Consider the following 14,227-nt stretch of genomic DNA (forward strand, 5'->3'; position numbering starts at 1 on the left):
AAAAAACCCAAAATACCTTAAAAAAAAATACCCAAATTCATTAACATATGAGACCACATTAGAACAAGAACATTAAAACACACAAATGAAGGGGCTGAACTATGTGTAAACCGAGAAGTCACAGGGAACATCTAGAGAATGCAGAGAGAATAGAATATATTCAATTCACCAGTCACAGAACGTTAGAGGCAGAGAACATGGTCCCCTCGTCCAACTACAAAATGTTTCTCTCTGAAGCAATATAGCAGGACTTAAATGTAAAGGAGAAAGCATTAGAGGTAAGAAAAGTGTCATATTTAAACAGGGGCAAACAGCTTGCCTAAGTCAAAAAATAAAACCAAGGTACAGAAAAAAAGAGAGATGAGATAAATGGGTGGCCTACTGAATAGTGTGAATACTAGAAGTGAAAAAACTACGTTTTTCCATGATATGCAATAGGAGACCATTCTAAGTTGCTGCACAAGGTGGTAACACAAACAATAGAAAGATGATGATGCTTTCTGCTTTCTCCTCTAAGAGCATAAGTTAAGCAAAAGTTGAAATTCACATAGATTGTTATGCAATCTAGAAATAGCCGCTTACATAATGGAAACACTATGCAAACTGGTACATTTTAAAAGACTCCATTTATCTAGATACTGCACTAATTAAAATAGTCCCTATTTAATTCTCAGGCAAAACGAATTTTCCCAGTAGAGTAGCACTGGCCTATAAACCAAATCCAAGTGCATCAGATTTGTACTCAATATAAAAGTAACAATAGTAGTTAGTTTTATCATCATTTAAGTGGTATTCTATTAGTCTACCTAGTAAATTGTTCATTAAGTTTAAGTATGCTATATAACAAAATGATTCTACTACACACTAAATTAAAATGGGTAAGATGCAAAAAGGACAGCTGGTAATGAAGATCAAACAAAATAAAAGAAATTAAAATGATTACCCATCTGCTAAACTGCCAACGAACACAATTTGAAGACTACGTTACCAAAAAAATAATATATTTTAGCTGACTTCTCTGATCATAGGTCATATATCACTCCATGTAAAATAACAATTGAACCCTCCTTCTCCCACATTTTCCCTCTGTTGATGGTTGGTTTATCTATCAATTTGGCTAGGCTATCATATGCAGTCACTTAATCAAGCACTAATTTGGGTGCTGCTGTGAAGGTATTTTATTGTTATCGTTAGTATCTATAATCAGTTGATTTTCACTAAAGGAGTTTATCCTTGATAATGTGGGCAGACCTCATCTATTGAGTTGAAAGGCCTTAAGGGCAAAAGCTGAAGTTTCTCAGAAGAAAAAAATTCTGCCTCAATACTGCAAAATGAATATCTACCTGAGCCTGCTGTCCTGCACTGCAAACCAACACCCCTGTCAGGTAAGCCAGGTCCTTGACAGCAAGGAGAGGTAAGAAAGCCTTCCTCAGCCATCAATGTAAAGAAACAGAGGAAAACAACAGAATAGGAAAGACTAGAGATGTCTTCAAGAAAATTAGAGATACCAAGGGAACATTTCATGCAAAGATGGGCTCAATAAAGGACAGAAATGGTAGGGACCTAACAGAAGCAGAAGATACTAAGAAGAGGTGGCAAGAATACACAGAAGAACTGTACAAAAAGATCTTCATGACCCAAATAATCACAATGGTGTGATCACTCACCTAGAGCCAGACATCCTGGAAGGTGAAGTCAAGTGGGCCTTAGGAAGCATCACTACAAACAAAGCTGGTGGAGGTGATGGAATTCCAGTTGAGCTATTTCTACCCTGAAAGATGACGCTGTGAAAGTGATGCACTCAATATGCCAGCAAATATGGAAAAGTCAGCAGTGGCCACAGGACTGGAGAAGGTCAGTTTTCATTCCAATCCCAAAGAAAGGCAATGCCAAAGAATGCTCAAACTACCGCACAATTGCACTCATCTCACATGCTAGTAAAGTAATGCTTAAATTGTCCAAGCCAGGCTTCAGCAATACATGAACCGTGAACTTCCAGATGTTCAAGCTGGTTTTAGAAAAGGCAGAGGAACCAGAGACCAAATTGCCAACGTCTGCGGGATCATTGAAAAAGCAAGAGAGTTCCAGAAAAACATCCTTTCCAGCTTTACTGACTATGCTAAAGCCTTTGACTGTGTGGATCACAATAAACTGAGGAAAATTCTGAAAGAGATAGGCATACCAGACCACCTGACCTGCCTCTTGAGAAACCTGTATGCAGGTCAGGAAACAACAGTTAGAACTGTACATGGAACAACAAACTGGTTCCAAATAGGAAAAGGAGTACATCAAGGCTGTATATTGTCACCCTGCTTATTTAACTTATATGCAGAGTACATCATGAGAAACGCTGGGCTGGAGGCAGCACAAGCTGGAATCAAGATTGCCAGGAGAAATATCAATAACTTCAGATATGCAGATGACACCACCCTTATGGCAGAAAGTGAAGAGGAACTAAAAAGCCTCTTGATGAAAGTGAAAAAGGAGAGTGAAAAAGTTGGCTTAAAGCTCAACATTCAGAAAACTAAGATCATGGCATTCAGTCCCATCACTTCATGGCAGATAGATGGGGAAACACTGGAAACAGTGGCTGACTTTATTTTTCTGGGCTCCAAAGTCACTGCAGATGGTGATTGCAGCCATGAAATTAAAAGACACTTACTCCTTGGAAGGAATGTTATGACTAACCTAGACAACATATTAAAAAGCAGTGACATCACTTTGTCAACAAAGGTCCATCTAGTCAAGGCTATGGTTTTTCCAGTAGTCATGTATGGATGTGAGAGTTGGACTATAAACAAAGCTGAGTGCCGCTAAGAATTGATGCTTTTGAACTGTGGTGTTGGAGAAGACTCTTGAGTCCCTTGGACTGCAAGGAGATCCAAACAGTCCATCCTAAAGGAGACCAGTCCTGGGTGTTCATTGGAAGGACTGATGTTGAAGCTAAAGCTCCAATCCTTTGGCCACCTGATGGGAAGAGCTGACTCACTGGAAGAGACCCTCATGCTGGGAAAGATTGAGGGTGAGAGGAGAAGGGAACGACAGACGATGAGATGGTTGGTTTGCATGATCGACTTGATGGACATGGTTTCAGGTGGACTCTGGGAGTTGGTGATGGACAGGGAGGCCTGGCATGCTGCGGTTCATGGGGTTGCAAATAGTCGAACAGTTGAGCAGAACTGAACTGAACAGGTTGTTTCCTCCAAGAACCCTAAGTGACACATGTTTAGTACCCAGATTTGGGTAATGCAGTAAATCAAATACTCCTGTGGATGTGGCTTTGGATGTGGGTAGTAGAGAAAGGTTGGAAGAATTTTGAATAATTTGATAGAAAAAGTCCAAAATACCTTGAAATACGGTTGGTTAGAAATACAGATATTAAAAATGATTTTGATGAAAATTAGATTTTTTTTTAGCCTTCAGGAAGAGGATAATCCTGCTAACAAACTAATTTCTAACTTCAAGTGCTATCAGAGAATATATTTCTGTTGTTTTATGCCCCAAATTTGTGGTAATTTGTTACAGAAGCTTTAGGGAGCTAGCTAGTATATGCCATCTTGCTTTTCTCATCATAGCAGTTACCACCCCCACAATACTAAATATGTATTTCATTTCCTCTCATACCCCAACCCTACAATGATGTAAACACAAAGACTTTGTTTTGGCCTCCACTGGACAAACAAATATACTGCATAAGTATTTCTTGAATGAAATAATGGACTGTGTCTACAGAGTATTTTAAAACACTTTTAAGCAGTAATAGACTAGTTTTTACCAATGCTATTTTTCACAGAACTAGAGCTAAAAAAACTAAAATTTATATGGAAACACAAAAGACCCCAAATAGCCAAAGTAATCTTGAGAAATAAAAATGAGGCTGGAGGAGTCAGACTCCCTGACTTCAGACGATACTACAAAGCTTCAGTAATCAAAATACCATGATAGCATGATACTGGGACAAGAACAGAAATACAGATCAAGGGACTAGGTCAGAAAGCCCAGCAATAAACACACACCTACAGTCAGTTAATCTAAGACAAGGGAGGCAAGAAAATACAATGGAGAAAGTGGTGCTGGGAAAACTGGACAGCTACATGTAAAAAGAGTGAAATTAGAGCATTCTCTAATATCATATACAAAATTAAACTCAAAATGGATCAATAATAGACTAATTTTACCATGTTAAAGATACAGACCTTCCAGTTATGTTCTGGGAATGTTAAATATAAAAGAGCTTTAAGTTGATAAGTAGTGTGAATACAGAAACAATCTCTTCAATTTAACTTATGAATGAATGAGGGTCATTCATTATTGATCATAAGTGACTCTATGGACTATAGCCTGTCAGGCTTCTCTGTCCATGGGATTCTCCAGGCAAGAATACTGAAGTGGGTAGACATTCCGTTCCTCGGAGGATCTTCCCAACCCAGGGATCAAACCTGGATTCCCTGCATTGCAGGTGGATTCTTTACCATCTGAGCCACCAGTGAAGCCTAGCATAAACAAAGAACCTTTAAGCCAGTGCTTCTCAAACGTTATGTGTGATGTTGATGGTGCTGATTTGCAGACTGGACTTTGAGAATCACTGGCCTAACTCGAGCAAAAATGACTAAGAACCAATACAACGAAGGATCAGACTGTACACAGAGCATTATTCATTGTTTCACATGTATATTAAAATTATCTTCAAATTCTGAATTTCTATTTAACCCCAAACAAAAAATGATTATAGTATGTTCTCCTTCATATGAAGAGACTGTTGACTAGTATTAAACAGGGAGTGAAATTGAGCTTTCTTAGATTTCTTTCTTTAGAGGAGCAGGGGGAGGGAGGGAAGAGGGAAGGGAATGTACTGAAGATCCTGAACTGTGCTGACTTACTCTCAAGACTGTTACCTGCTATCACTGTGACCAAGACTGGGGCAATGCTAATTGACTATACATGAATACTACCCCATAAATGACTTTCCACCCCAAAACCAACTGCACATTTACATTACTAAAGAAAAGGAACAGAAACATTACAATCATAAAGTATCCCTTCTATTGGAAAATTCGATTTTCAACAAAAATATAACAAAATACCAATAAGACTGTTGATTCTTTAAAGCAAAATAATCCTCATAGACACTGTCCATAAATGCCTGGTCACAGAGGTGATAGTATATATTCCTAAATTATAATGCTTTGTTGCCTCATTCTAAATTTGTTAATTCCCATACCACAAAACAAGTGAAACTAAAATTTTATATCAGCAGTTAAAAACCTGGACAATGAATTTATACCACACAACACACAAAATAATAAAACACACTCAGGAGTTTCCAGTAGAATTGTTCTAAGCACATTTTTGTCTTCATTTTTCTGAGACTCTCAAATATATAAAAAGCATACTTGGAACCATATGTTAGCAATGATAGTAATTTGACAATTCAAATCCAAAATAAGACAAAGTTTATTTGAGGTTCCTGACAGACCTATGTTTAAGTCAGCAAGTGAAAACAGTAACTGAAAACATCCTGTGAAACTTTACGTCACCCAAGAAGACTAAACAGAGCAAGGAAAGTGGACTTCCTGGAAGGATCATGATAACAGACAACCTACCTGATGCTGAAATGACAACTTCGGGAAATCTAGGCTGGCAGTGATGAGTATGGTCTGGAAGTAAATGTTTATAGTGCATCGACCCAAGAACGTGACTGAATTTGACACAGATTGCCTGAAGCACCAAACAACTGGCGTAATATTTACCTTTGCCATTTCCCATCATTTACAGAGCTGAGGCCTCTATGTTTTCCTTTCACAGATAATAACCCATTTTATGTATAAACCTCTGACACTGGGCAAGATTGGAACAATCTACTAAGAATCTTAAACACGTTTGCCTTTACCTAGCAAGGGCAAGTCCAGAATCCTTATTTGGTAACCTAAGCCCCATGTACTTTTTCCTCAAATTTCATGGTTAGAATAAAGTGATGATCTGAACATAATTTAAGATTGCTACCAAATATGATCGTAAAGCAAGGTTAAAAAAATTTTTTTTTAAAATCAGAATTTAAGGTGAACTAGGATTTAAAAAAAAAAAACGCAATAAACCTTACAAGTCAAGCACTGAATTTCCTTATATTTAAAATCATTTCATAATTTTTAAATAAATCCAGCAGTAGTAATCAAGTAAGGCAAATCAGATGATTTAAAATAATGCTATTTTAATATTCCTGAGTTTGGTTATGTAATATTCTACAGAATAGTAAGCAAACTAAAAGAAGGCAAATGATTTCAGTACATAAAAGATAATACCAGCAGGGAGAGGAGGAAAAAATTACAAGCAAATACAAAACAGTACCATATTATAGTACCAAAAGTTACATGCTCAGATAAACTCATTATGATCTGTATCTCTGTTTAAGAAAGCAAGGCAGTGTTTGTTTCTGAGAGGGAAGCTGCCATGGAAAACTGAAATTAAATTTTAATTTCTTGGAAAACTAAATTACATGAATCCCTGAATGTGGGATAATGTAGTGATGAATGCTAGTAACAGATGTATTATATTTAAAATACTTATGGAGAGACTCGGGTATAGGTGCATATCTAGCTGTGCTCCCCACAATGTGTAATACTGAGCTTCTTTGAGGTGAGCTGACAAATATTTGTTTTTAATCTCTGACTAGAAACCTCTTTTTAAGATAGTTTCAGAAATTCTGATTTGTTATCATACTGTTTCAGAGCACTGGAATTAACTGGAGCAAAATTCAGCAGTTTTTCTCACATTTTATTTTTCTTTTTCCAATAAGTAACAATTTTCAATGTTTAACTGAAGTTCCCTGAAATTGGTTCATTATAAAATGAGCAAACAAGACAAAATGAACTTCAGGATCCCTTTCATTCTATAGGCTACCAATCAATGCTTCTCTGTTCAGACCTCAATAAGTTATAGTACACTGTAAGTTAAATGAACATTTTTAATCATGAAATAGTAGAAATGTAAGTGTGCGTAAAAATCTTGGTGAAAAATTTTAAAAAGGTAGCTTTTAAAAACATTTCCATAAATCAGCATATATTCTATCAGTAAAACCTAGAAATAGATGGCAACACTTTTCCAAAATATACATTATTAGAGCAGTAGTTTCTATTTAAAAATAAAAACCAAAATCTATTTTTATTTAAGCCACTGTGAAAAATACAGGCAAAAGAAATCTGAATGGTTACTTTTTCTTAAATAAAAATATCCCCCTTTGGATCTGAAAAACATTTTTTGTGATTTCCAACTCTAAAAAATTTTAAACTTTTTTATACCTTTTCCCTTAAACATTTAATTCTGTATTATATATCTGAATTCATATATTATCTGCCTTGAAGCTACTCACTTAAAATGAAGATCTTTGAAAGTAAAATGGGTCTCAACAATTCCTGTGGTTTTCACTCGAGTTCTGAGAACATCTTGTTGAGTTGGAATATAATTTGGTTGTGCAATTCTGTCCAAATCATTCAAATAGCTGAAAAATAAACAATATGCTAATAGTTAACATTATCAATAAAGATCATCTAAATCAAAGAGCAAAACATTTTGATGCATGAAGTACTACAGATTACTGCAAGTTTTTACATTTCTGTGTAATGATGTAATTTGACCAATTTAAATCTGAATCTTACACAACTCTCTGAAATGAAAATGTTTATACTTCTCCAGCCACAAAATTCCATAAGCACCCAAACTCACTGCAAGCCACGAATTTGTCTCTAAAAACTCTTTATTACATTTTTTTGATGTACCACTGTGTTTATTTTCTAGACATTTCTTTTTTGTTGAGGAGTTATTGTAGAAAGCCTTCCTTTTGGCTGGCCAAAGGCTGAATTCAGTATTGTTCCTTTTCAACTCGCCTTAAGTTATACACAGAAAATCACTACACATGCTCCTGTACTCTACATTTTACTGGCTCTATGAATCAACATTCATATTTTATTTCTGGTTTCAGCCACTCATTCAACTCTCTCTGCCAATAATGCAAAATATGTTGTGTTATAAAAATGTAGTGGTATGATACTATGCAATTCTTTTGTGTCCAATTATGCAGTAGAATCAATACTGTTACATATAGTGCAGGTACAGAAGGATTAAGGTGAACCTGAGTGGTTAAGAGGAGGGCTTATTGGAGAGTGAGGTGAGGAGTGTAACAGAAATCTGAAAGGTGCATGGATGAAGCGAATGTTATTCACATCAGAAAAAGCATAGTAAGGAGGTAGGAACAGTCACATCTTGTATCTTAGAACGTAAGTCCACTAGTAGGCTATGCATAAATTCTAAGGTCACCTGAATGTGGGGAGCATGACTGCAGTGTTTTCTAATACTAGAGTGACACAGTTCAAGATAGTTTAGCAAATACATTGGGGTTCATTACAGAAGCACCAACTTTTGCAACTTTAATTGATGTGTCTTCTCAAAGTGTTCTTTAGCCATTTATAATGGGGTCTTACCCACAAAGGGAGCTCAATAAGTATATGATTTGTGGAGATGGAATTGGAAAGCCATTCGCTGAATTAGTAATCAAAATGTTATAGACAAGTATATGTATGTGATGTTGATACTAGAATACACAGAGATGATAGTTTATCTGTATTTTAAAATAATGTATTACTGTATTGTTGATAATCTCCTACTATTTTATGTTTTTAGTTCCACATATATTAAAGCTCAATTTACTATAATAAAATCTGACTTAAAACAGGCCATGATAAGAGTTTACTAACTGTCCCTTTGAAATAATGAGCTGTTCTTATTTAAGATGTGTTCTGATTACTCATATTAACATTTATAGCATAAAACTGCTATAGTTCTATTAGCCTGTAAAAATAATGCACATTTATATTTCGACAAGACAAAAAAGAAAAATGGGCACTGTGAAAAACTCCGGTTGTTTTAAAAGACCACAAATTTTTCATAGATTGATGGTTAGATGGTCTTACTGGGCAGCTTGGCAGCACCCTCTATCTCCAGTCAAGAATTCAGAAATCAAGATGCCTTGTAACTACCAAGGAGAATAATGAGTTTCATGACTTCCTTCATTCTTGAAAAGTGGCTCCATTTTTGCCATCTTAAGATCAGAACTACTAGTAATGAAATAACGGAGAGCCAAAGTGACTCCAAGTACTGTGCACAGGACAAGGGGTCTGGGCAAATATACTTGGTGGGAAGTGGGACGTCCATCCAGGAGGATACGGGGAAATGAACTTTAATCTACTGTCCCTGACAAGCACCCCTTAATTATTCAAATAGCTCCTCTTGCTGGGCTCAGCTCAGAGCAACTTACTCACCATAAGTAATTTCCGCTTTGATCTTTCTGCAGGTTCTGGTGGTGCCAAAGAAAGTATTGTGGACCAAGAGTTCTATTTTGCAATAAGAAAATTTTTTTCTAATTTTTTCCTCTAGCTTCTGGAGTTTGGTTTATTAATATAAGGGCATATTGTGTGATGACCATGTATCAGGTAATGGAGATAGAATACTGGGCAAAAACAGACCTTACTGAGTTTACAGTTTAGTGGCAGAGATTTAAAAAAGAAAATCAAATAGTCCTCAATGTTAAGTATAAATAATATTACCTCAAAATACATGTAAATCTGTAAGTGCTAGGGAAAAAAAAAACAACAAACTCTCAGATCATGAGTACACAACACGGAGACAAAGGCCTACCCACTGAGTCAAAGAATATTTCCTTGTAAAAAGTAAGGACACCAGATGGAAAGATGAAGCTACATGTCAATAAGATGTTATACCCTTGTAATAATACATATGGCTTATACACTTGTAAAACACTAAAAATACATGTTAAAAAATATAGCGTTATAAAAATTATGACAGGTTATACAATATCTTGTATTACTTCTTCATTCACACTAAATCATTAACGTAATGCCGAGTACACTGACATGCAACACATGACAATTCTATAATTAGGTTCTCAGCAGCCACACCCATTTGTTTTTCACTGTGGCAAAGTATACGTGTTTACCTAGACCTTCTAATACTTGGCAGTTTCTATTTAATCCTCACTTGTATCCCTGAGAGCCAAGAGCTCTGTCAAGAAAACTAACTTTGGAAAATAAAATAAGCGTAAGGCACTTGTTTCTACTCAGAGTATCATCTCTGACATTGCTGAGTATGTGTGCCAAATAATGGAAATAAATTCTTGATATTTTTTTCCCTATGCAGATTACCAAACAGAAAACTCCCTGACTAGGTTTTATCAAAACTTACTTTATAGACTTTCTGAGGCCACCACCTAGAAAACTGGGACAAATTATTCTTCTAAAAACTGCAGTTCGATATCTATTAATATAAACAATGTCTAATGCAACACAGCATATATACTTGACAACTGTCAAGTTTACAGATCCTTTATTTTCATCAGTAAGAATATCTTGATGTTATCATCGTACACCCCTTCAAACAGGGTGCCTGTGACTCAAGGTGCCTGTCACTGGACAAGTGACTTCTCAGGCACGTTAGTAAATGAGGAGCACTCACATTAGTTACCCTCCCCTTTGGCTGGTCCAAACTAGAGGTCCACCCAAGTTAACAGTAAGCTTTGGGAAATCCCAAATACTTTCTTGGAAGTATACTGGAAACAGTTCCATGCTGCGTGATTAGAGTTGCATAAGCATGAGTCCCCTGAGACAATTTTGGAACACAAAAGGAATATGAGCCTTGCTACCTGCAAACACACACACACACAGACAGAAAAAGTATTCAAATATTGTCATCCTGAATACCTTGAGTTGTACAAGAATGTGTCAGCCAATTCTGCATTAAAACTGACTTGGAGGTATATTTGACTTGCAAGTAACTATTCATGATCATGAAGTTATGATTACTTACTATGCTGCAGAATCATTAAGCTGGTACTCTCGGGATCTGTTGAAGCAGGCTTGTACACCACTGTCTTTCCACAGTCTCTTTATAACTCCAGCAAGTTCTGCAGTCATAAAACCTTCCTCTGCAGCGCCAGCAAGCACAAAGAGTTGGCGGGCATCATCCTGAACATTCAAAGGCCATTTTTATTTAAAAAGTAAAAAGACACTACAGATAAAATACATTGTTGATTACAAAAGGTACAATCGTGAGTTTCCTTTATGCTGTCTACTGGTGTCATAACTTGGATTTCCCTAAAATACCACTTTAAAAATTGGCTTAATCAAAAAAGCACAATCTTAAGTCATGTGTCCATGTTTGGTGATATTAGTAACAGCTATCAAGGCACCAGAAAGCTGAAACAATGACGAGACAGCTCATGAGGGAATATATTAACCAACTACCCACTGACAGTCAGCTGTGCATGGAAGATGATCACTTGTGACCAAACAGAAGATTGTATTCTTTGCCTCCCATCACCAAAATGTTTTCTAATCTAAAAAAAACACATTGACACCATTAGAAGTTATTTTCAGAATTGAATTGTCAGCTCTGTGATATACTTTGTAGAGGCATAATAAACTCAAATAAGGAAGAAGTCAATGTGGAATAAAGCAAGAATAGTTCCACAGAATAGTCTGAGGTTTCAGAATACCTTAAAGTGTGTATCCATTAACATCCGTGGGTCCAGAAGTGGGAATAGGTGTTTGCTAATCCAAGCATAGGAAACAAACACAACTCTGAAGTAGAAATAACTCAGGATGCATATAGAAGATAGCATGCAAAAGTTTTTAAAACGAGGAAAACGGCACATAAAATTAAACTCTGCTTAAGTGTTGAGCCTACAATGCATGTGTGCTAAGTCACTTCAGTCATGTCCAACTCTGCGACACCATGGACCGTAGCCCACAAGGCTCCTCTGTCCATGAGATTCTCCAGGCAAGAATACTGGAGTGGGTGGCCATGCCCTCCTCCAGGGGATCTGCCCAACCCAAGGATCAAACCCCCATCTCTTATCTGTTCTACATTGACAGGCGGGTTCTCTACCCCTAGTGCCACCTGGGAAGCCCAGCGTCTACAACAGTTACAGTTATTCTGATCTATAGGTAATAAAACCACTAAGTCAGTATTGTCCAAGAGATTTAAGCCACTGACGGAATTCTAAATTTTCTAACAGCACATTTTAAAAAGTGTAACCAAAAAAAAGTAAAATTCATTTCCATAATATTTTCTATCACCTGTATATAAAATATATTTCAACATTTAACCAATATAAACTTAGATATTTACTCATTGAAACTTGGTATTTCTTTTATACAGACAGCACATCCCAATTCGGATCAGGCACATTTCACATACTCAATAGCCACATACAGGTAGTAGCAACAGCGCTCTACCACACAACTCTAGTCTTCGGGTAATAACATGGTTAATACAAAATAAGGGAGATGTGAGGATACCATCGTCACACAGATTCTTGGGCTGGGATTTGCAGCTTATGTTAACTGGGTAGACGGTTCCTAACTTTTCTCTAGGGGCATCTTTCCAGCCTGGTGTAGTAGCTCTTTACAAAGTGATGGCACATCTCAGGATACGGTGTACAGAAGGGAAGCATTTGGTGACACAGGCTAGCAGCGGGTACCAGCTGACAATATAAATTCATTCTACTGCCAATTTGTGAAACATTTTCTTTTCAGATGGAACCCATCATGAGAAATAATTAAGTCACTCAGCATGGGAACATATTATTCAAGCATATGTTTCCCTTTTTAGTAAATCACAAGAGAAATGCATGCAAGCAAGTAACACGTGTACAAGATCCTTAATAAACTCCAACAAAACATGATTTCAAGTCATTCTTAGCACCATTTGCCTTATTCCAGTAAACAGTTACTCAGTTTTCCAAATAATGACTTACATATAAGAAATTCTAAACTTGGTCATTTTTACTTTTAACTAAGTATCATCAAACATACTTTTATTTTTAACTAAGTATCAAACATACTTTTCTCTATCCATTTTAGAAAAGTGCTTTTCACTTACAAGTGAGATTTCATTATGATGTATTTATTCAATTTCCATAAAATTTTTTTATAGAAAAGACTAATGCCCAATGGTATGGGTCATAAGATCACATTCTCTTCAAACTTAGCAGGCAAGAAGCCTGAAGAAAAGACTTGGGAAACTGTGGAAACTCTATTTATAAACTGTATTCTCTCTGTAGCATTCAAAAATGTCTCCTCTTCACAAAAGTGTTAAGTCTCTTTTCCTTAATAAATACATTGGAATACTCCCACGTCATTAGCAGGATATTCAGATGTCTATAAATGAGCTTTAAGGAATAAATATAAGCTGGAAGGTACTTTTAAAATTATTCTACCTAACTTTAGGTTTTATATAAGAAGAATCTGATGCACAGAAAGATTGTGAAATTCATTTGGAGTTCCACAGGTAATTAGTCACCTCACCCAATCACACATATTAGTCAACAGTTACTAAGTAGCCACTGCCTAAGACACATTTGAAAATTGCAGAATGATGACAAGAGTCCTATCTTATCATCAACTGTAGTCTTTTCAAGATTCATGTAAAATGTTATTTAAGAACATTTAGGGCTTCCCTGTAGCTCAGATGGTAAAGAATCTGTCTGCAATGCAGGAGACCAGGTTCGAGCCCCAGGTAGGGAAGATCCCCTGGAGAAAGCCTTGGCAACCCACTCCAGCATTCTTGCCTGGAGAATTCCATGGACAGAGGAGCCTGGAGGGCTACAGTCCACGGTGTTGCAAAGAGTCGGACACGACTAAGGTAGTGACACTACGATGACTAAGAACATTTAAGAAAGAAAAACTCAAGTGCACCAAAACAGTGTGATGCAGTGTAGAAAACTGACAGGTATTACTAAAGGGCTACAGGGAAGTGAAAACAGCTGATAAGGACTCTTGTTTGTGACGTTAAGAAGAAATGTACTTATCAGGCAATTACTTCCAAGTATCAAGAAAAAAATCTGTGAATGTAGCCAAGTTAGTATGTTTTTAAATGACTAAGAACTAAATGAAAATAAGATGGTTTGAAGAATGGAAGTTCTAGTTCATACAAACTGGGTGTTTGGGGAACTCAGAAAAGACATAAGAAATGCTATCTGCTATCATGTCAAGAGACACATAATAGCCTCTTTTCCCACACTGACGATGAGTGAGCACCTATTACTCAGTGACAATATATACAGCTGTCTTCTGATTTCTGATATATCAAGGTTCATTAAAGGGAAGAAGGAGTAGACTTTGTGCTCAGACACAGAGCAGAAAAAGAATTCTTAGGGTAA

At 36.5% G+C, this 14,227-nt stretch overlaps 1 protein-coding gene across 2 annotated transcripts in view; it reads right to left on the minus strand.

Annotated features, from left to right (window-relative positions):
* Positions 1 to 14,227, minus strand: part of GNAI1 (G protein subunit alpha i1) — a 105,572-nt gene that overhangs the window by 12,848 nt on the left and 78,497 nt on the right. For both annotated transcript variants that reach the window (XM_061413831.1, XM_061413832.1), the window contains exons 5-6: positions 10,873 to 11,030; positions 7,367 to 7,495 (exon numbers count right to left, since the gene is read on the minus strand). In XM_061413831.1, coding sequence (XP_061269815.1) covers positions 7,367 to 7,495; positions 10,873 to 11,030 — 287 coding nt within the window. The remainder of the gene's footprint in view (positions 1 to 7,366; positions 7,496 to 10,872; positions 11,031 to 14,227) is intronic.

This window comes from Bos javanicus, chromosome 4 (genome assembly GCF_032452875.1).
Source record: "Bos javanicus breed banteng chromosome 4, ARS-OSU_banteng_1.0, whole genome shotgun sequence".
NCBI classification, from domain to species: domain Eukaryota; kingdom Metazoa; phylum Chordata; class Mammalia; order Artiodactyla; family Bovidae; genus Bos; species Bos javanicus.